The sequence below is a fragment of the Mesoplodon mirus genome, assembly GCF_964341445.2.
Source record: "Mesoplodon mirus genome assembly, chromosome: 19".
NCBI lineage: Eukaryota > Metazoa > Chordata > Mammalia > Artiodactyla > Ziphiidae > Mesoplodon > Mesoplodon mirus.
The window spans coordinates 53286149-53306524 of record NC_138995.1 but is presented as its reverse complement, the minus strand read 5'-3'; the positions used below and the strand labels follow the sequence as shown (position 1 = coordinate 53306524).

The 20376-nt window shown below is 52.6% G+C and overlaps 2 protein-coding genes and 1 pseudogene across 5 annotated transcripts; 2 read left to right on the top strand and 1 right to left on the bottom strand.

The window, feature by feature from the left end:
- Window positions 1–281: 281 nt before the first annotated feature.
- SNRPA (small nuclear ribonucleoprotein polypeptide A) lies at window positions 282–12788 on the bottom strand. The gene is made up of 7 exons (XM_082607455.1): window positions 12672–12788; window positions 12123–12217; window positions 7703–7875; window positions 5303–5482; window positions 2741–2914; window positions 2214–2302; window positions 282–660 (listed from the first exon to the last, which is right to left on the bottom strand). The coding sequence occupies exons 2-7, from the start codon at window positions 12193–12195 to the stop codon at window positions 501–503; spliced, it is 849 nt and encodes a 282-aa protein (XP_082463581.1). The 5' UTR covers window positions 12196–12217; window positions 12672–12788; the 3' UTR covers window positions 282–500.
- LOC309795257 (AP-3 complex subunit sigma-1-like) lies at window positions 7882–10489 on the top strand (annotated as a pseudogene). The gene has a single exon. The product of its transcript is annotated as an AP-3 complex subunit sigma-1-like (transcript).
- ACTMAP (actin maturation protease) lies at window positions 12786–20162 on the top strand. Of its 3 annotated transcripts, XM_082607453.1 has the most exons (7): window positions 12929–14117; window positions 16710–16778; window positions 17353–17477; window positions 17844–17973; window positions 18068–18138; window positions 18947–19331; window positions 20045–20162. In XM_082607453.1, the coding sequence occupies exons 1-6, from the start codon at window positions 13801–13803 to the stop codon at window positions 19282–19284; spliced, it is 1050 nt and encodes a 349-aa protein (XP_082463579.1). In that variant the 5' UTR covers window positions 12929–13800; the 3' UTR covers window positions 19285–19331; window positions 20045–20162. The 3 variants fall into 3 exon arrangements, with proteins under 3 accessions (XP_082463580.1, XP_082463579.1, XP_082463578.1); XM_082607454.1 differs by having other exon boundaries at window positions 12786–14117; window positions 19102–20162; XM_082607452.1 differs by having other exon boundaries at window positions 18947–20162.
- The last annotated feature ends 214 nt before the right edge of the window (window positions 20163–20376 follow it).

Below are 20376 nucleotides of genomic sequence, written 5' to 3'. Positions count from 1 at the left end.
AGTGAATGGTGTGCCATTAAAAGTGGCATCCTTGCACAGTACAGAACCTGCCCAACTGTACCTGGCAGCATGGGTTTTAATTTCATGCCCTGAATGCTGACTGAGACAAAATAAAAATCTACCAAAGTGGTAAAAGGGGCTTTAGTTTGGACAATGTTGCTACACTATTCTGGGTTTTCCCAAGGTTGCAATCCCCAACATGCTGAGGCCCAAACGCTCAGAATATTCTGATGTGCAGGGAAGGGAAACACACAGGACAAGAAAATAAAAACAACAAATGGTTGTGGAAAAAACAAACCTCAAAAAAACACTTTAATTCCAGCCTAACAGCGCCAGGTGCAATGTCTGGGGACAGACTCTGGGTACAATGCTGTGTGGCGACCATTCACTCACACACGGCTCCAAGAAGGCCCCCGAGGGGGACTTACCTTCAGGGGGGCTGAGCCAAGGGGGGGAGGGGGTGGCCCCAGAACAGGGGACAGAGACATGGGGAAAGGGTGCTACTTCTTGGCAAAGGAGATCTTCATGGCGTTGTTCTGGGTGATCTTGAAACCCTGCAGGGCGTCGCGTGCGGCCCCTGCCTGCACCTCATTGTCAAACTCCACGAAGGCGATGTCGTGCCGCCCTGGGACCAGCCGGACCTCCTTGAAGCCAGGGAACCTGAGAGATGGTCAGAGACCTTAGGAATCCAGACTCAGCACTTCCCCCTAACATGCTGGCATCCTGGGGTAGGGGCCAGGAATGTTGCTAAACATCCCACAATGCAAAGGACAGCCCCAATAACAAAGAATTATCCAGCCCCAAATGAGTATGACGCTAAGTTGATAAACCCTAATATAAAAAAGTGTGCACAAAGGAAACATACCATTTAAAGAAAACTGTTAACATGAACACCCGTGCAACCATAACCTCCGTCAAGACAAAGAACACTGCCTCCTCCCCACCCTCCACGTCCTCTCTCAATCTAAGGAATTGTAGAAATAACCACTCCAGAAATAACCACCATCCCGACTTTCATGGTCTGCTGTTTCTTTCATTTCCCTCTTCTCATTCCTTCCTTCCTTCATTAGGCAACCATCCTCAGGTTTACTGGTTATCCTTTTCTCCATGAGTATCCTTAGAGAATATGCATTTTTCTGTGGAGATGGTATATGAATGCATGGCATTCTTTTCCTGTTTTATTCAGCTTCTCAAAATTGCCCCTCGGCATTAGCATAAGGAACGAGGTACACTGCTCTTCCTGTTCCCTCTAGCTGCCACGTGGGGTGCAGTCGCGAGCACCTGCACTTGACCTCTCCCTTCTCCCAGGCTGCCTCCGGCTCCCTGCCACACTGTGAGGAATGCCCTACCCACAGCCCCTGAGGCCTCATGTTAGAATTTCTGTAGGATATTTGAAACAGGTACAGGGCTGGAAGAGAAACGCAGACGTAGAGAACAGACATGTGAACACAGGGGGGTCAGGGGAGGGTGGGATGAATTGGCGATTAGGTTTGACATGAATACACTACCATGTGTAAAATAGATAGCTAGTGGGAACCTGCTGTATAGCACAGGGAGCTCAGCTCGGTGCTCTGTGATGACCTAGATGGGTGGGATGGCGGGGGGTAAGGAGGTCCAAGAGGGATGGGATATATATACACATATAGCTGATTCACTTCATTGTACAGCAGAAACTAACACAACATTGTAAAGTAATTATACTCCAAAAAAAAAAAAAATGTTGGGGGGGGGGGAAGCAGCAAAGCCACCAGGTGAGCATGACTAAACAGTGGCCAGTTACCCTACACAATGCCCGCAGTGGCCTGCATCCCATCTGCAGGGCACGCAAGGTCAAGCATCCCCACCTCCCATACTTGCAGTCTAAACAGGCTGACTCCCACGAGTCTAGCCAGTGTTCAGCCACATCTCACTGTTGTTTAACTTGCCTATGTCCAATTTAGAGACTCCAAAGATGAGACCCAGGGCCTGGATCCCCACCGCAGCCCCATGAAGGCAGAGGACGGCCCACCCGCCCTGGCCACTGCTGCCCTCCACACCCCGCCGCTGCAGGCCCGACTTCAGCCTCCTCCTTTTAACCTCTAGTCGTTGTCCCGCCTGTACAGCCTAAGCAGGCTTGGGACTCCACCAGCAGAATTGTGAAGCTCATCCATCCCCATGGTGCCACCTCCTGGCCATCACCCTCTGGCCCCCGGTCAGCCACAGGCCCCACTTACTGGTTGAAAAGCATGGAAAGCATGAGCTCGTTGGTCTCTTCAGGCAGGTTGGTGAGGAACAAGATGTGATTTGGTGGATTTTCTGAAAGCTGCAGGAGAGCGACGGGAGCCCATTGAGTCTGGTTGGGGGTCTACAGCCCTCCTGCTCTCCAGCCCCTGCCCCTTCCTGAATTCTTTCTAGTCCTTCACCTGACATACCCTGTGTTGTTGCCTGCCTTGCCCCCAATAGACTGTAAGCCACAAGAGAGCACTGCTGTGCCCATAAGCAGGTGCTCAGAAGTTCACTGAATGAACCTAGGTGCAGCCTACCCCCACTCCAGCCTCACCGTGACCTTCCAAAGCTGCTCCAATGAACACACCAATTTCTCTGTCCCCAGGGCCTGACACCATTGCTACATCCTCATCCTCCAGTATCACCTTCTCAGGGAGGCCTGCCCAGACCACCCAACCTAAAACAGTGCTCCCACCGGCCCCTTGCCATTCCTGTCTTCTGCCTATAGCAGACCCCAGGAGGACCAGACACTTACAGGCTGTGCAGGCGGCATCTGTCCCGGCATAAGCTGCTGTGGAGGCATGGCCCCTGGTGGGATCTGGCCGGGTGCGAGGCCCGGAGGCGGGATCATGCCGGGGGGCGGCATGTAGGGAGGCTGGCCCGGCATGTGGTGCATGATGCGGGGCGCCTGAGTCATCGGCGGCATGCCCTGCAGGGAGAGAAGGGCAGGACTGAGAGGGGCGCCAGCAGGTGGGAGGAGACGTGCTTTCAGTGTCCGCAGGAAACAGAGAGAAGAAAAGGTTGTTACAGGAAACCCAGGGTGTGAGAGACACAGGGAGAAAGATCCAGTCTTGGAAAAGGCAAAAAAGGCACCCAAAGAGGGATGGATGGAGCAAAACAGACCCAAGGTCACAGCAGACATTAAATCAAAGAGTTTCAAAAAACCTTTTTTTTAACATATAAAAATTGGTCAGGGGGGGCTTCCCTGGTGGCGCAGTTGTTGAGAGTCCGCCTGCCGATACAGGGGACACGGGTTTGTGCCCCGGTCCAGGAAAATCCCACATGCCATGGAGTGGCTGGGCCCGTGACCATGGCCGCTGAGCCTGCGCGTCCGGAGCCTGTGCTCTGCAACGGGAGAGGCCACAACAGTGAGAGGTCCGCGTACCGAAGGAAAAAAAAAAAAATTGGTCAGGGGGACCTCCCTGGCGGTCTAGTGGTTAGGACTCTGAGCTTCCACTGCAGGGGGCACGGATTCAATCCCTGGTCAGGGAGCTAAGATCCCACGTGCCATGTGGCGTGGCCAAAAAAAAAAAAAAAAACGCCAGAAGGGCCTAACTTTGTTTAGACATACGAGTAGAAAAATAGCCTAGGAAAAAAATAAAAACATTATCAACTAAAAGGGGTGGAAATAAACACTGTAAGCAGCATGCTGTACTCCTGCTTCTAAAAATAAACTTCATGGAGAAAGAAACAGACCCAGAGGACAGTGGAAGGCAGAGGTAGCTAGGAATGGTCAAGGCAGGTGCATGAAGAAGTGGGAGGGCTGGTGGCAAGGGGAAGGGAGACAGCCTGGAGGCCAAGAGCGTGTGCACCCAGGGGAGACAAGAGCTGGAATCACATCTAAGAGTCAAAGGTGGAGAGAAAGCTGGGCACAGAAGAGTGGAGAGGGTAAGAGTGGCGAAGCTCGATGGTAAGCCAGACACCATCACCGACACAAGACACAATAGAGCGCAACCCATCAGAAAAGCTGACGTGGAGGTTCGGAGACCTGAGTGGGTCCAATTTGTCCATCTTTTCTTTAATACTCTGTGCTTTCTGCATCCTGTTTAGAAAACAGGATGTTTCCAGTCTTCATGCCCTCACCAAGGTCGTAGACATTTTCCTGTTTGCTTCTAGAACATTTATTGTTGTAGCTGTCACGTTCAGGTCTATGATTCACCTCAAAGTAACTTATACATTGTTAAGGCAGGGCTAACTTTTCCCCTTACAGATATCCAATTGGCCCAGTATCATTTACTAGGGGAAAAAGTCCTTTTACCACTGGACTACAAGTGGTACCTTGACATACGTGGAGTGACTACATACACGTGTGGATGTTTCAGGACTCTACTCTGCCCCACTAGGCCATCTTTCTACCCTTATGCCAATACCATACCATCTTGATTACTATATAGCAGGCCCCCAGCTTTGTTCTCGTCTGCCTTGCTTTACCTTTCCAGACATTTACAGACAGCCTGTCTGTCCCCACAAGTCCCTGCTGGGATTTTGATTGGAATTGTGTTGAATTTTAAATTAATTTGCAGAGAACTGAAGTCTTAATAGCAGTGAGTCTTCCTATCCATTTGATGAGGTCATCTCCAGTTTCGCTCAGCCATGTTCTATAGTTTCAGTGGGTGGCCTTGCACACTTTTTGTTGAATTTACTCCTTGGAGCTATTTTTCAATTTGAAGTCTACTTGTTTGTGGCCAACGTGTAGAAATAAAACTGACTTTTTCCATACTGACCTTATATCTGGTGACCTTGTTAAATTAAATTCTTTTTATTTTTATTTTTATTTATTTATTTTTTTTTTTTTGGTATGCGGGCCTCTCACTGTTGTGGCCTCTCCCGTTGCGGAGCACAGGCTCCGGACGCGCAGGCCCAGCGGCCACGGCTCACGGGCCCAGCCGCTCCGCGGCATATGGGATCCTCCCAGACCGGGGCACGAACCCGTATCCCCTGCATCGGCAGGCGGACTCTCAACCACTGCGCCACCAGGGAGGCCCTAAATTCTTTTTAATCCTAACAGGTGATTAGTAGTTTTCTCTGGATTTTCTACACAGACAGCAAAATCAAGGTCAAGGAGAAAGAGAAAACAAAACAGTGAGGCACAGAGAAAGAAAGATCCTGAGAAACAGGCGGGCATTTCCAAGTGGAGATATCGTCACTCACATGCTCAACCCCTCCCTAGAGAGAGGCACACAATCTAAGAAAAATGGAGGGGGGGGTGTGTCTGAATCCACAAGGGGAGACCCCTCCCCACCCCACCCCCAAGCCAGCCCACGTGGCTGAGGAAGACCTGGTGGTGAGAAGGCCGCGTCTCTGGGCCCCAGCTTACCGGGACAGGCCCCTGGACAGCGCCCACCACAGGGGCGGCCGCCCCACCCTGCACGGCCTTCTTGGCCGCCGGGGTCTCCTGACTCTTGGGCTTCCTCTTCTCCCGCTTGCGGTCCCGCTCCACAAAGGTGCCCTTCATCTTGGCAATGATATCCGAGTCAGTCTTGGCGTACTGGATGCGCTGCCAAACCGAGAGCAGAAGGGTTAAGGAGACTGGTCTGGGGCCAGACCACCCGGATGCCAAATCAGACCTTGCCAGGAGCTTGGTGAGTAATGTCACAGAAATCACTTGGCCTCAACGTCCTCATCTGTCAAATAGGGACTGCAGTATTTCCCAGTTCAAAGAACAATCGTGAGGACCATGAGTTAAAGTGCTCCCAAAGGTGCCTGGCACACAGCATGTGCTCAGTCAGTGGTTGCTGAGATTTTGAAGGGAAGACGGGACAGCCCCAAGCAACAGGCCCAAGGCAGAAAGAAGGAAACAAGGTCAGGACAGGAGCACTGTGCAGGGGGGTTTCCATCACACAGGAAGAGAACTGAGTCTCCAGGCTAAATCTCATTCATTCAGTGGTTTATGAAGCACCTATATTTGCTCTGGCGGTACAGCAATGAGCAAATCACACAAAAGCCCCAGCTCTCATGGAGTCTGTTCGCTGGGAAAGATATGACAGAGATTAAAAAGTGAACTGGAGAAGGGTATGTGAGGAGTTGAGAAGAACTGAAACTTTCAGAGTGTGGCCAGGAAAGACCTCAGTGAGAAAACACTGGTGTAAAGACAGAGGGAGGGAGGGAGCCACGCAGACATCTAGGGAAAAGAGCATCCTGGCAAAGGAACAGCCATCAAAGAGCTAAGGAGTGCAGGGTGTGTTCAAGGAAAAGCAAGGAGGCCAACACAGATGAGGAGGGAGAAAGCCAGGAGCGATGGAGTGTTATAAGCAGGGGAGTGACGAGCTCTCACTTGTGACCCCCAAGGAGCGCTGTGGCCACGGGACGGAGAGTGGCCTGTGAGGACCAGGTGTCAGACCAGGGAGAAGGGTGGCAGTGGGGGGGAGTGAGAAGAACGGGTGGAGGGTTTTGTTTGTTTGGTTTGGGGGCTTTTTGGTTTTTTTCTTTTATTTTTTTGGTAGAGGTTTTGAAGGTAGAGTTGACAGGACTCACTGACAGAACTCACAGTGGCTCAGTGCTTCATATGGTCCAAGCAATGATTTCAGAGAAAAGCAGGAGAGGAGGGTCTACACAAAACGATTTACTGGTTTTAGTCCTCAAAAGTGAATTCCTGGCAGCTCCAGAGAAGCGACGGAAGATGTGGCAACTGTGGGCTCGCATAGCCAGAGGCAATGACAAGCGGCCCACTCCAGAAGGAGGTGAGGGCTCCAGGCGGCCCCGCTAAACCCGGGGCCAGTGTCTTCCACATGAAGTGGCCTGCCTGGGACCTGCAGGCACTGACACTTCTCTCACCTCCCCAAGGGAACTGGTTCAGGGAAGCATATTACAATCAGGTGAAACTGGAAAACTGACTGAGGAACAAAGAAAAAAGCCCAGAGAACCAAAAACATCTCCCACTGATAATGGCAGGAATTCTAGTTCAGGGCAGGGACTTTAAGCCACTCCTCACCTCCTGGACAGCAGTCCCCACGGCCACCCACCTGGCCTCCTGAACATCCGTAACCCATTTCTTCCCATCCCACGGCCCCTGCCCTGGTCCCGGCCCAACCCCACCACCTGGGAGCCAACCCAGCCTCACCTTCACAACGGAACCCCATCTCCCTCCTAACCCCCCTACCCAACAGCCACAGGCAGCCCCCAAACTCTCCCTTGCTTCCCCAGCACCCTCGGAATCAAGTCCACTTTCAGGACCAACTCCAGCTCCTTAGCCTGACTTCTGACTGGCTCTCCAGGCCAGGCCGTCCCACCACGTCCCACCCTTCACTCCAGCTAAGGGAACTTGACTCACTTCCTCAACTACACATGCTCTTGGTTATCTCCAGGCCTTAGTCCACTGTCTTTCTCCCTCTCCTCCCGCAGCTACTCTTCTCCAAGTCTTACTCATCCAGAAAGGCTTCCCGGCAAACTCCCAGAATGGGTGAGAGGCCGCGCCTAAGCTCCCCCAGTTCTGTGCACTTGCCCGGTCGGTCCCAGCCCTGACCCCTCCGGGTCATCGCCATCTGGAGGCAGGTGTGTCTCTCCAACTACACTGTGGGGCTGAGAGGGCAGAGCTGGGCCTTCCCTTGATCACGGTGTTTCCACAGCCCCAGTGCAGTGAACAGTGGATGCTGAGGACTAGCAAGAGAAACTCCCGTCCTCAATGGTCTGGACTACAGGCGACAGGAAGTCCAGACCCATCCAGCCTGCAAGAGCCTTGCACAGGCATACACCCATACCCTCCACACCCAGTGCTCACCATGGGCTTGTCGTAGAAGGGGAAGCCCTGCATGGAGCGCAGGGCATTGGTGGCGCTGCTGACCTCCTTGAAGATGACAAAGGCCTGGCCCCTCATCTTCAGGCTTCGTGATACCAGGATATCCAGGATCTGGCCAAACTGGGAGAAGATAGCGTACAGGGACTTCTTCAGCTCTGCGGTGGGAGAAGGAAAGACCCATAGGTGACTGGAGGCCTTGGTATCATGTCCTGCATCTCGAGCTCCCCTTCGCAGAGAAGACGCAGCCCAGGAGGGAAACCATCAGTCCACTGACAACGAGTACAGAGCAATACCAGCAGCAGCCTAGAACCCCTCAAGTGGTCGTGTGCACTCCTCTGTGAGAGATCGACAGTAACAATACCTACCCCACAATGTTGCTGTACGAGGAACGTGAGTCACACGTACAAAAGACACACGGTAAATGCTCGATAAATGTGAGCACTTCTTCTCATTGTCTCCAGCACCTTGACACACGCCCTGGCTGTGTGGGCTGATGGGGCCCTGGCTGACTTCCACCACCTCATCTCTCCCCACACTCCACCTTCACTCTTATAGCTCCAGCCACACTGGCTTTCCTGCCCTTTCTCAGGCCCGTCACAGCTACTCTGCCTCAGGACCTTTGCGTTGGCTGCTCCCTCTACTAGGAGCATCCTTCTGATGTGTACATGGCCTCCTTCCATTCAACCAGGGCTCAGCAGATATGTTGCCACCTGAGGCATTCCCTGACCACCGTGTGAATAGGTGCCCTCTCATGTCACTCTCCCCCACTCCTGGGACCCTACCTGCTCTTCCTTCATGGCATTTCCCACCTCTTGACATCATGTTTGTTTACTTGTTTAGCTCTCCTTCTGAAGAGCTACAAGCTTTCTTATTTATCACCTTATCCCCATGAGCAGTACGGTCACCAGCACACAAACCTCCAAAAGCATTTGCATGAATAAAGGTACCATTAAATGATTTATGGAAATAACTTCACTAAATTCTTACAACTACTCCATGAAGCAGCAGTTGTAACTGTCTCAATTTTACTAACATGGATAGAAGCTCTCAGAGGATCTGTCACTGGTCCAGGAGGAGTGTCCCAAGGGTGTTGGGAAGACCCTGAAGAGCCAGGACCAGGACAAGGACAAGGGGCCAAGTCCATCCGAACCCAGTACCGCCATACCTCACTAGCAAACTGCCACAGCTGACAGCAAGAAAAGGGTACCAGTCTTATGCAAAGAAGGTATCTGAGCTTACAATGTTTGGTCAAAGAGATACAGGAGAGGAAAGAAAAGGTGGGGCAGGGTAATGAGGGAAGCAAATAGCCAAAAATTCTGATGACATTTCTGGGCTTTGTCTCCACTCCCCATTCCTGTGAACCCAGTTTGGGCTTTAGTCATTCCGCTGGACTCTGGGCCTCTCCCCAGTCTCCTTTCTTGCCCACTCAAGTTCACCCTCCACAGCTGGAAAGATATTTCATAATTAATTGCATCCCTTGCCTGGCTCCCCAAAGCCCTCAGGACAAAGTCCAACACCTCACCCAGCCCACAAGGCCCCATGAGCCAGAGTGCACCGGTTCTCCATGAGTCATAGGCCTTTAAGTCTCAGACACACAAAACTACAGTACATGTAGTTCCCAGAATGCCCTGGGCTCTCTTTTGCCCCTGGATATTTGCACGTGCTGGTCCAGGTTAAGAACTTTCTTCCCGGCATGTGCGGGAGGGGGCAGGTGGGGAAGGATCCCCAGCGAGATCCCGACGCGAGGCTCGCGTGCCGGCACCCGACCCGCCCTGGCCCCCAGCTCCCACCCGGTAGGCCCGGCTCAGCCATGATCAAGGCGATCCTCATCTTTAACAACCACGGGAAGCCGCGGCTCTCCAAGTCCTACCAGCCCTTCAGTGAAGATACACAACAGCAAATCATCAGGGAGATATTCCATTTGGTATCTAAGAGAGATGAAAATGTTTGTAATTTCCTAGAAGGAGGATTATTAACTGGAGGATCTGACAACAAACTGATTTATAGACATTATGCAACATTATATTTTGTCTTCTGTGTGGATTCTTCAGAAAGTGAACTTGGCATTTTAGATCTAATTCAAGTATTTGTGGAAACATTAGACAAGTGTTTTGAAAACGTCTGTGAACTGGATTTAAGTTTCCATGTAGACAAGGTTCACAATATTCTCGCAGAAATGGTGATGGGGGGATGGTATTGGAGACCAACATGAATGAGACTGTTACACAAATTGATGCACAAAATAAACTGGAGAAATCTGAGGCTGCCTTAGCGGGCGCTCCAGCCCGTGCTGTATCAGCTGTAAAGAAAATGAATCTTCCTGAGATCCCAAGAAATATTAACATTGGTGACATCAGTATAAAAGTGCCAAACCTGCCCTCTTTTAAATAAAAAATTTAAAAGGCCACTCCCAGGTAAAATCCGGGGGAAATGTCATCTAAGTTTACCATACAGTTGTTTACCAAAAATAGAGGAGAGTCTTAACTTTTGCTCTTGGATTTAAGTCAAGGTACTGTATAGAAGTTATGTAAAATCAGTATGGAAGTTCATTGTTGCTTTTCTTGCTCAGTGATTTTGAAGAAATTGAGTAGTTACAGTGTGATTTTTTTCTTTATTTTCTAAACTGCATTCCTATGGCCACCTAAGGCATGCCTCTATGTATTGGCTACTACAGTATTTTGAAAAGTGTTTGGGACATTTCTTTAAATTATGTATAACCCAAAATGTTGGTGTTTTGTATGGATCACAAATACAGCATTCCTTAATTCTTTGTTATTTGTCAGAATTGTTATTTAAAGAACGAAGTATGTATTGCATGAAAACATTATGACCTTTTTCTCTTAGTTTAAATAAACTCCAAGGTAACTGGAAAAAAAAATTAAAAAAGAACTCTCTTCCCCCACATCATAACATAAATAACATAAATACTGCTTCTTCTACCTGTTAGGCTTTTCCAAAATGTCTCCTTTTCTATGAAACTGAATGAATACGTCTTTCTAGGTGCCCCATCTCAACCCTGACAACTCTACCTGTGCTTCCCCAATCATGGCCTTGGCTACTCTGGGATATCACTGTCTGGTAGCAGGTCTGTCATCCCTATTGGACTGTGGCTCCATGAAGCTAGGACCAGGACTGTCTCAGTCACCAGTGTGTCCCCAGCTCCACAAAGCACTGGCTGGGCACAACGTTCTAAAAGTATATGAGGGATTTACGTGGCTCGTTTTATTATCTTCAACCGCAACTTTATTGGTAACGTCAAACTTAATCCCAGTGAGCTCCTTTGGTTCCCCTAATAATTTTCTTGAGGCAATAATAAGAGCTAACACTTATCCAACACTTACTAACCGCTGAGCACCATAAAAAGAAGCTGAATGGCTGAATGGAAGTTTATCTAATATAATCCCCATAACACCCACACAGAGAATATATGACTTTGCCCAGTCTTCCTATATAGAAAATGAGTGTCAACAAAAAGTGGTAACTTGCTCAAGAAAATGGAAAAATATGTCTGATGTCAAGGATTGAGTTCTTGGGGCTTCCCTGGTGGCGCAGTGGTTGAGAGTCTGCCTGCCGATGTGGGAGACACGGGTTCGTGCCCCAGTCCGGGAAGATCCCACGTGCCACGGAGCGGCTGGGCCCATGAGCCGTGGCCGCTGAGCCTGCGCGTCCGGAGCCTGTGCTACGCAACGGGAGAGGCCACGGCAGTGAGAGGCCCACGTACCGCAAAAAGAAAAAAAAAAAAAAAGAATTGAGTTCTTAAGCAGAATTCCATACTGGTGGCGTCAACCACTTTTCAGTGCTGTGTGACCCTGGGCAAATCATATCACCCCTGAGTCTTAGTTTCCTAATCCGAGAAATGGGAAGAATAGGTCCTTCCTGCAGGGTTGCTGTGAAAGTTAAAAGTAACCATGATTTATATTTACGTCAGCACCTGGTACCGAGTGTTAGCCATCAGTGTTGTTCATTTCATTTTCATTTTGAAATGAAACATTTCATTGTGGGCTAATCACTGACCAAGACAGTTGCAGTTCTTACCCTCCTGGAACTCACAGGCCAGGAAAGAAACAGCCCCATGACAGCCCAGGGCTTGAAGGGGGATGTCCAGGGTTATGGGAAGTCAGAGGCAGGCACGTGGGTGGAAAAGGGAGGGGGAAGGCATCCTGGAGGAGGGGTCCTGTGAGCTGAAACCTTGAAGCATGAGTAAGTGACCAGGTTAATGGGCAGAGCGTAAGATGAACTGAGGAAATGTTAAAGGCAGAGGAAGCAGCATGTGCAAAGGCCGAGGGGTTAACTCTAACAGTTTGAGTGGACAAGGCTAAGGAAGAGACATGGATGCTGGGGACAGAAGAGGGGGCCGGCTCTTGCGGGATAGCCTGGAGTCCGGACTATCCCGAGAACTCACCATCCTTCTTGATCTTCTCGTTGAGATTGTTGATATAAATAGTGTGGTTGGGGCGGGTCTCGGGAACTGCCATGGAGTGAGTTGCTGAGGTAGGGCTGAAAGAATGAAAAAGTCCCACTCAGCCTTGGGTATCTGCAAATCCTTCGTCCCAACGCGGGCTGTTTAGGGATCTTCCTTTCAAGAGGAAGTCAGGTAAAGCAGAGAGAAGGAAAGAGGGAAGAACAGCTCGGAAAACAAAGCAAACCCAGGACACCGCTTCTCCCCGCGTGGTGAGGGAAATCTCGTGAGGTTTACTACGAGTCCCAGGATGCTCTACGCGACTCAGTAGGCGAGTGTCCTAGGTGGCGATTCCCACTGGCCCACGACCTCAAAGGCGGTCCAGGAGAAAAAGCCCGGATGTAGAGGCACTTAAGGAGGGAGGACGACTTTGCAGAGCCCTGGCCTCGAGCAGCAAGAAAAGAATTCCCCAACACGAGGCGCGGGAAGACCCGGGCGCCAAGCCCTCCACCCGCCAGGCACCCATGGCCGCCTGCGCCCAAGGATACTCACCGAAAGAGTCGAATCTCCCGCAAGTGCCTTCTGCTACGTTGCTGAGCGCCGACCACAAAACTTCCTCTCCTGGTCCCGCCTTTGTCTTTCTACAAGCCAATCCCTGCGCGGAAACCTGGAGCTTGGCCAATCAGAATCCTGGACCCAGATTTTTTGCCAATCAAAACGACACTTGGGTTCCCGCCTCGGCAGGAAAACTCCGCCCACCGCCTGCAAGCCCTCCTCCTTCTGCGGCACTCGGGGCTACGGACCAATCAGTGAAGGCTGCGCCCCCTCTCGCGCTTCTTGCCAATGGGAACGCGGTTCTCGCGGCCGTCTCTTCGGAGGCCTTTCTTTGGAAGCCCCACCTCTCCCCAGCGGCTACGCGTTCTCTGTCACGTGATTGTTAAAGGGGCGGACACGAGTTGCGAGTTTTACCTCCGGGTTTGGGAGCGGTTGTGCGCTGCGGCCGCCATTTTGCTGGAAGGGGAGGCGCGTCTTACTTCCCGACTCCGTACCCTATCCCAGCGGTATCGCGGCTCCCCACGACCTCCAATCTATGAGTCTTCCCCTACCCACAAGACTCTTCCTGTTGCGCTCTGATTTCAGGACTTTCTCCACAACTAGGCTGTTTTCTCTGCCAGGTGTCCTTTTGACCTCTTGACCTCTGACTCAAAGGTCAGCACTAAGGTTCCAAACTCGGGTCTGGGATGCGAAGGGGTGATCTATTCTAAATTCCCCAAGTCTTTAGCACTGGGGCCGTAAATCCCACGCTTTAGGTGCCTCGTCCCAGGTCTGAGCTTTCATGTCCTGAAATTGAACACCAGGTTTCCAAATCTAGCCAGGGATAAGAAGTTAACTCCTACTAAGTGTCAGTCTTTGAGCCCTGCATCCCAACTTATACCACAAATCTGGTTCCACATTAAAGGACCCCGTTAACCCTCAGATTCCTTGTGGTTTAAGTCAGCCTCAATCCCAGCTCCCAAGGTTCCAGATTTTAGCCCTGGTGTTTTCAGTCCCACTGCTCCGGCCCCAAAATCTGGAACGCAGTTCTAAAACCTTCAAAATCTCCATCCCTGCGACCAGCACATTTTGGAAGATCCGTCCCTCTCTCATTCTCGATCTTACAACCCAAGTCACAGATTCTAAAATGATTTCTCCATGCTCTCCTTTAGAGCCACCAATTCCTCCTCCCCAAACCCCTGCATCCCAGGCCCCCATAATTCCACCTCCTCCCCTACCCCCAAATCTCCCGGAATTAGCTTTTCCACCCTCTCCCTCAAGTCTCCAGACCCCTATTCCCCCACCACCCCCACTGCCGCCTCCACCCCCTACCACCAGGTTTTCTCCCCCTCACGTCTTCGGCTTGGAGAAGAGCCAGCTCCTGAAGGAGGCCTTGGAGAGGGCTGGCCCAGTCCCCAGGAGCAGAGAGGACGTGAAGAGGCTCCTGAAGCTGCACAAGAGCCGGTAGGGTCCCCATGCCCCTTCCCACCCACCCACCCAGGGTCTCACCCAACCACTTGTCCCCAGGTCACTGCTGCCATCTCCTCTTGGGGTTTCCCATTTCCTCAAGGTCAAACAGTCTGACTGCTTCAGCCCCCTTCCTTAGACCCCTTCAGTGGCGGTGTGTCTTCAGCAATGAGGAAAGCTGCCCTCACAAGAGCACCTCGTCCAGTGGGAGAGACAGATCCCTCCCTCCACCGGTGACAGCCCAGAGTGGTCAGAGCCGTGAGGAGGGAGCCCAGAGGGAGTGCCCGACCGAGGCTGGGGGGTCAGTGGGGCCTGCCTGAGGCGGGGATCCCTGAGTGCTGTCGAGCAAGTTATGCCAGGGTACGTGATGAGGAGAGTAAACAGCTTGTGCCCAGGCCCAGAGTGACATGAAAAGATGTTCTTTTCAAGGACCTGCAAATATTTCTTTATTGGGACAGAGGTGGCACATGTGGGGTTTCCCAGGTGGGCAGGAGCAGACCACACAGGGCATGGGGGGGCAGGCATGTGAAGGAAGGTGGACTGTCCTGAGGGCACTGGGGAGCTGTGGAATGGATCTGTGCCCTTCCAGGGAGGGAGAGAGACTGCCTTCGAGGAGTGGAGTGGTGAGATTGGAGTCTAGGGGCCCAGGAGGAAGCTGGAGCACCAGGAGATCAGGCAGGAGGGGAGGGGGCTAGACTTGGGCTGGGGCTGAAGGGAAGAGAGACAAGTGACCTGCCCAGACTCACCGAAGAAACTTCCAGCTCTCTAGACAAGTTTATAATCTGCACTAGACGCCCCAACCATAGTGAGGCAAATTTTTTGTTTGTTTTTTGTTTTGGCTGTGCTGCACAGCTTGCAGGATCTTAATTCCCTGACCAGAGATCGAACCTGTGCCCCTTGCAATGGAAGTGCAGAGTCCTAACCACTGGACCGCTGGGGAATTCCCCCATAATGAGGCAAATTTAACGCAAGTAACAACTACCTGTTGTATGCCAGATGCTGTTCTAAATGTTTTTACTTATTAATTTAACCTCAGCAATTCCATGAGACAGGAACTGGTTTTTTTTAATTGAAGTATAATTGATTTACAAGGTCGTGTTAGTTTCAGGTGTACAGCACAGTGATTCAGATATATATATATATGTAAAAACATACATATATATGTCTGTATATATTCTTTTTCAGGTTCTTTTCCCTCATAGGTTATTACAAAATATTGACTATATAGTTCCCTGTGCTATACAGTAGATCCTTGTTGTCCAGTAGGCCTTATTTTATAGATAGTAGTGTGCATCTGTTAATTCCAAACTCCTGATTTATCCCTCCCCCTGCAAGATAGGAACTATTATTATCCCATTTTCCACATGAGGAAACTGAGGCTCATAGAGGTGAAGTCACTTAGCCACAGTGCTTAGGAGAGGAAGGGCATGGCACTAGGGCTCCCTGCTTTGAACCACTGTGCTGATAATCATCTCCTTTCATCAGTAAGATGCCCCCCTCAGCCTTACTCTTGCACTGGCTTTGGGCTAGAAGTATAAGCACATTGCCCGGCACCTCCTGAGCCCTGGTGGGGGAGAGGGGGGAGGGGTTGGGATCACCAGAATATTCTGAGTGGCCTCCCCAAGAATGGGGCTGGTGAAGCCTGTGAGGAGTCTATCAAGGTGATCTCTTAGGCCTGGAGCAGTTGTTACCTGGTTTTGCTCAAGGCTGAGTGGAAGGGATTCCCACCTTATCTAACTGCCTGAAAAACAGGTTTGAGAGGGGAAAAACATTCAGAGTTTGGGTATTCATATTTTATGGCAAGACGAGAGAATTTTAAACATGAAATTTTTCTTTGCCCACTGGGGCCTCCTCCCTCCCATTTAGCGTGTATTGTGCATTTGCATTCACCAAACCTCCTTAGGGGATAACATTTCTTCTTCATCTCATCAAGGGTCACAACTCCTTAGGAGACAGTTTTCCTCCTTAATTTTGTTAAGGGATCGCAATGACCCATGACCCATGACCCATAACTTGCTTTGTACTTGTAGATCTGGATTGAGTAAACTGTCAATAATATGTCATTTGGCATATAACCAACCCTTTGTCTCAAAAACTTATATATAACTGTGTTTTGATCTCTCACAGGTGGAACAGTCCTCAGGGCTTTCTGAGAGACTGTCTCCCAGGTTATAATCCTCAGTTTGGCTCGAATAAAATTTTCTCTTTCTTCCTTAGATTGACTATTGATTAATTTTTCCATCCATGGTGTAGAGACACCCCTTCTAATAATTTAATCCCTCTGGCTCCTAGTTGCAAAGCTTTTGCACATCTGCTCTTTGCCCCTTCAGTCACTGAGAGAAAGAGCAGGGAGCAGCAGGCAGAAGGATGATTCCCACTGAGCAGATGAGGAAACCGAGGCTGGGGAGGGGAGGAGTCTCAACAGGAATGAAGGAAGTCTGACCCAGCCAAGAGCGGCCCTCGGGCCTCAGGACAGCTGGGCCCATGCTCCTCCCCTTCACCATCCCTGACACCCCATTCCCAGCCAGCCCTCGATGGGGGGTCCCTAGGAGCTGGTTCCCGCATGACCTGAATGCGACTGTGATTCAGTTTCAGAAGTGACCTGCAGTGGATCCTCTTCTGTGCTGACCTGCCCTCCCTCATCCAAGAAGGCCCTCAGTACGTGCCCTAATCCGGGACCCCAACCCCTTGGCCGGCCGTGCGTTCTGAGCCTCTGCCCTCGCCAGGCTTTGTGAGGATTGACCCAGGAGTGTGGGAAGAGTGGGTTCATGCCAGGCAGCCTGGGGAGAAGGAGGAGGCCGAGGAGGGAGGGAGACGGGGAACCTACCAGGTGAGGGTCCTGGGTGCATGCGCAGTAAACAGTTGGAACGAATAAGCAAGTGAACAAAACGAACCTGGTCCATTATCTCTGACTCCACCTTGGCACCTGCTCCTCCTAGAAGCCCAGGTGACATCTCTCCCTACCCTCCCACCCACACCCCCAGCCCTCCAGCCCTGGTTCAGGCCTTGGCCAGCCTCTGTCCCAGGAGGGGGAGTCAGGTCTCCTCCCCACTTGGCCTGGGAGAGGAGAAGGGAATTCCCCCAGAGCGGCAAACCTGTTCCCCACACTCCAGTTTCCAGGCGAGAGGGGGCCCAGGAAAGACACGAGTTAGGGGTTGGGGGGCTGGGCCTGTGTCTCCCCAGGTGCGGGCTGGTGGTTAGGGGTTGGGGGGCTGGGCCTGTCTCTCCCCAGGTGCGGGCTGGTGGCCTTGTGGATGGCAGGCACTCTCCTGGCGCCCCTCAGCAGCACCCCCCTGGAGAGACTGGTGCAGGTGGCCATGGAGAGAGGTTACACGGCCCAGGGGGAGATGTTCTCAGGTAGGTTGGGTGTGGAAGGGATTCAAGCCAGGTGTTCTGCAGCAGGGGACTGGAGAGCTTGGCTAGGACACACCGGGCACATAAGGGGGCTTTGTTCCATTGTTTGGGCCCTTGTCCCCCCCCAGTAGAGCAGAGTGTCACAGGGTGGACTCTGGAGCCAGGCCACCTGGGGTTTCCATCCCAGCTCTGCCATTTCCTACTGTGTGTCCATGGACAAGCAGCTAACCCTCTCTGCCCCTCATCTTCTGCATTTGTTCGAAGAGGTGATGGTCAAGGCGAGAGTTATAGGCGTTGATTCCCGAAAGCCTTTGGCATGGTGCCAGGCACACAGCGATCGCTCTTTCTGTGTCTGCTCCGTCCTTGCAGTGACCGACATGGGCAGGCTGGCCCAAGAGGCACTGGGCTGCCAGGCAGAGGTGCTCTACGGCGGCCTGGGTGGTCCCAACAGAGACCACATCCTGCAGCACCTTGTCGCCGGACATCCCCTGCTTATCCCGTATCCCAGGGCCTGGAAGGGAGCAGCAGGGCAGGGGTGGAGACGGGTGGGTCCCAGAGCCACACCACAGCTTTGGCCTTAACCCCAGTGCCAGCTATGACGAGGACTTCAACCACGAGCCGTGTCAGAGGAGGGGCCACAAGGCCCACTGGGCAGTGAGTGCAGGTGGGTACCCCCTCCCATGCCCTGTGCCCTCACCCTGGGTCTCCCCAGCCCCGTCTCCCCTCCTCACATTCTTACCCTCGCACTGGCACCTCCCCACTACCCAAGGCAGGAACCAGGGTTGGGCTGTCCCTGTCCCTACAGGGTACTTAGCAGGGACCTGGCCAGCAACAGGTACTTCAGTGTCCGCCAATCAGGGTTTTCCACACACAGAAACTCAGAGCGCAGACAAGGATCAGACAGTCTGGGCTGCAGACTTGGTCCAGCCACTTCCAGGCTCTGTGACTCTGGGCCTCCATTGCCCTATATCTAGAGATCAAGGCAACAGTAGCACCCACGTCATAGGCAGAGGACGTAAAACTCTTGGAATGGTGCCTGGTATGTTACATGTCTCAGTAAGCGTTAGCTACAGCCAGCATCCTCGTCTTTCCACCTGCCTGAGAGAAGGCCAGAGTTGCACGTCGGGTGGCCTGGATGGAGGCCCCCTTGTGTGCGTGCCTCTCTGAGCATTGCTCTTCTGGACAGCTGGTGACAACGAGCTGACGATGTTTGCACTGTTCAGTGCCGCCTTGGCACCTCCCTGTGCTGACAGGCTGTTGCAGGCCGGACTTAAAATGCCTGCAGCTCTAGAGCCCAACACCATGGGTCTAGATCCCGGCCCAGCTGTCTGCCTGCTGGCCCGTGCTGACCTCTCTGTGACAGTGTGGGGATGGAGGCAGCACCTACCCTGGAGGGCTGTGGTGGGACTCAGGGAGCCCCAGCCCCTCGTCAGGGCTCAGCTCCCACTCACAGCCTCCCTCTCTCCTCCCAGGGGCCCTGCTGGGTGTGCAGGGTATGCCCAGCCTCGGCTACGAGGAGGACCCTGAGCTGCCAGGCCTGTTCCACCCAGCACCCGGCACGCCCCGCCAGCCACCATCCCTGCCAGAGGAAGGCTCCCCAGGAGCCGTCTACCTTCTCGCCAAGCAGGGCAAGAGTTGGAACTACCAGCTGTGGGACTACGACCGAGTCCGGGACAGCAACCTGCAGCTGACGGACTTCTCGCCCGCCCGGGCCGCCGATGGCCGGGCGTACGTGGTACCTGTCGGCGGGGTGCGGGCCGGCCTCTGCGGCCAGGCCCTGCTCCTCCGACCACAGGACTCCGGCCACTAGCCTGCTGCAGCCCCGAGCCGGGGTGACGGGGCGCAGCCACAGCTCAGGTGTGTCACCATTCGCAGGGTGCCCCATCTTCTCCTCTGTACGACAGCCTGGGGGCTTGGGCTGGATCTCTGAGGACCTCCAACCAGAGATCCTTCATGCAGGGTCCCCGCCCCGAATCTATCCCATCCCAATCCTGGGCCTCGGCTCCCCCAAGCCCGTCCCCCAGTATTAAGCACCTACTCTGGGCTGGGGTTATAGCCAGGAGCCCCACAGACAAGCTCCCTCTCTGCAAGAGAGAGACTGACAACCGCTCAGACCCCAGGGCTTGTCCACGCCACCTCAGGGTTGCAGCCACCCGTTTCTGGCTGCTGTCCGCCCTCTCTCTGGACCCCTTGCTGCTTCCCAGCGTCTGTCCCTGTGGAGCCAGGGAAGCCTTTTGAAACACAAACCAGGGACTTCCCTGGCGGTCCAGTGTTTAGGACTGTGCGCTTGCACTGCAGTGGGTACAGTTCGATCCCTGGTGGGGGGAACTTGAGACCCTGCATGCCACGCAGCGCAGCCAAAAAACAAAACACAAACCAGGTCTCAGCACTCCCCTCCAGAGAAGCTGCCAGCATCTCCTCCAGCCTTCCTCTTGCAGGGCAGAGACTAAACTCACCCCGCCCCAGGTCACCTCCCTTACCCCAGGCTGTTCTTCCTCACGCTTTCTGCCACCAGCCAGGCATAGTGGCCTCTCAGGTGCCTAGGGTGTCCTGTCTCCCCCACCCCCCAGCCCTGTGTTACAGACAATTCTGGAACTGCTCTACCCTGGCTCCTTGTCACTTCTGGGAAGACTCCCTCTGGCTGAGCACCTCCTCCACCCGTGTGTTCTCCTGATTTAAAAACAAAAGCAAAAGCCTCTAAGACTAGTTATTTGTGCCAACCCCTTTACCCCCATTAACTCATCAAATCCTCCAACCCTGTAAGGAAGGTACTAGATCCTCCCTGTTTGACAGATGGAGAGACTGAGGCCTGAAGAAGTGCAGTCACTGGCCTAAGGTCACATGGCTGGCAAGCGGCAGGGCCGGGATTCAAACCAGGCAGAGTGTGTACCTGCACAGATGG

Coding starts and splice junctions, on each gene's coding strand:
- SNRPA (XM_082607455.1), bottom strand. CDS start 12,195: ATGGCAGTTCCCGAGACCCGCCCCAACCACACTATTTATATCAACAAT. Junction 7,876..12,122: donor CGAGAAGATCAAGAAGGATG/GTGAGTTCTCGG, acceptor CTCCCACCGCAG/AGCTGAAGAAGTCCCTGTAC. Junction 2,303..2,740: donor AGATGCCGCCTGCACAGCCT/GTAAGTGTCTGG, acceptor GCTCTCCTGCAG/CTTTCAGAAAATCCACCAAA.
- ACTMAP (XM_082607453.1), top strand. CDS start 13,801: ATGATTTCTCCATGCTCTCCTTTAGAGCCACCAATTCCTCCTCCCCAA. Junction 14,118..16,709: donor CTGAAGCTGCACAAGAGCCG/GTAGGGTCCCCA, acceptor ACTGTGATTCAG/TTTCAGAAGTGACCTGCAGT. Junction 16,779..17,352: donor CTCATCCAAGAAGGCCCTCA/GTACGTGCCCTA, acceptor GTCTCTCCCCAG/GTGCGGGCTGGTGGCCTTGT.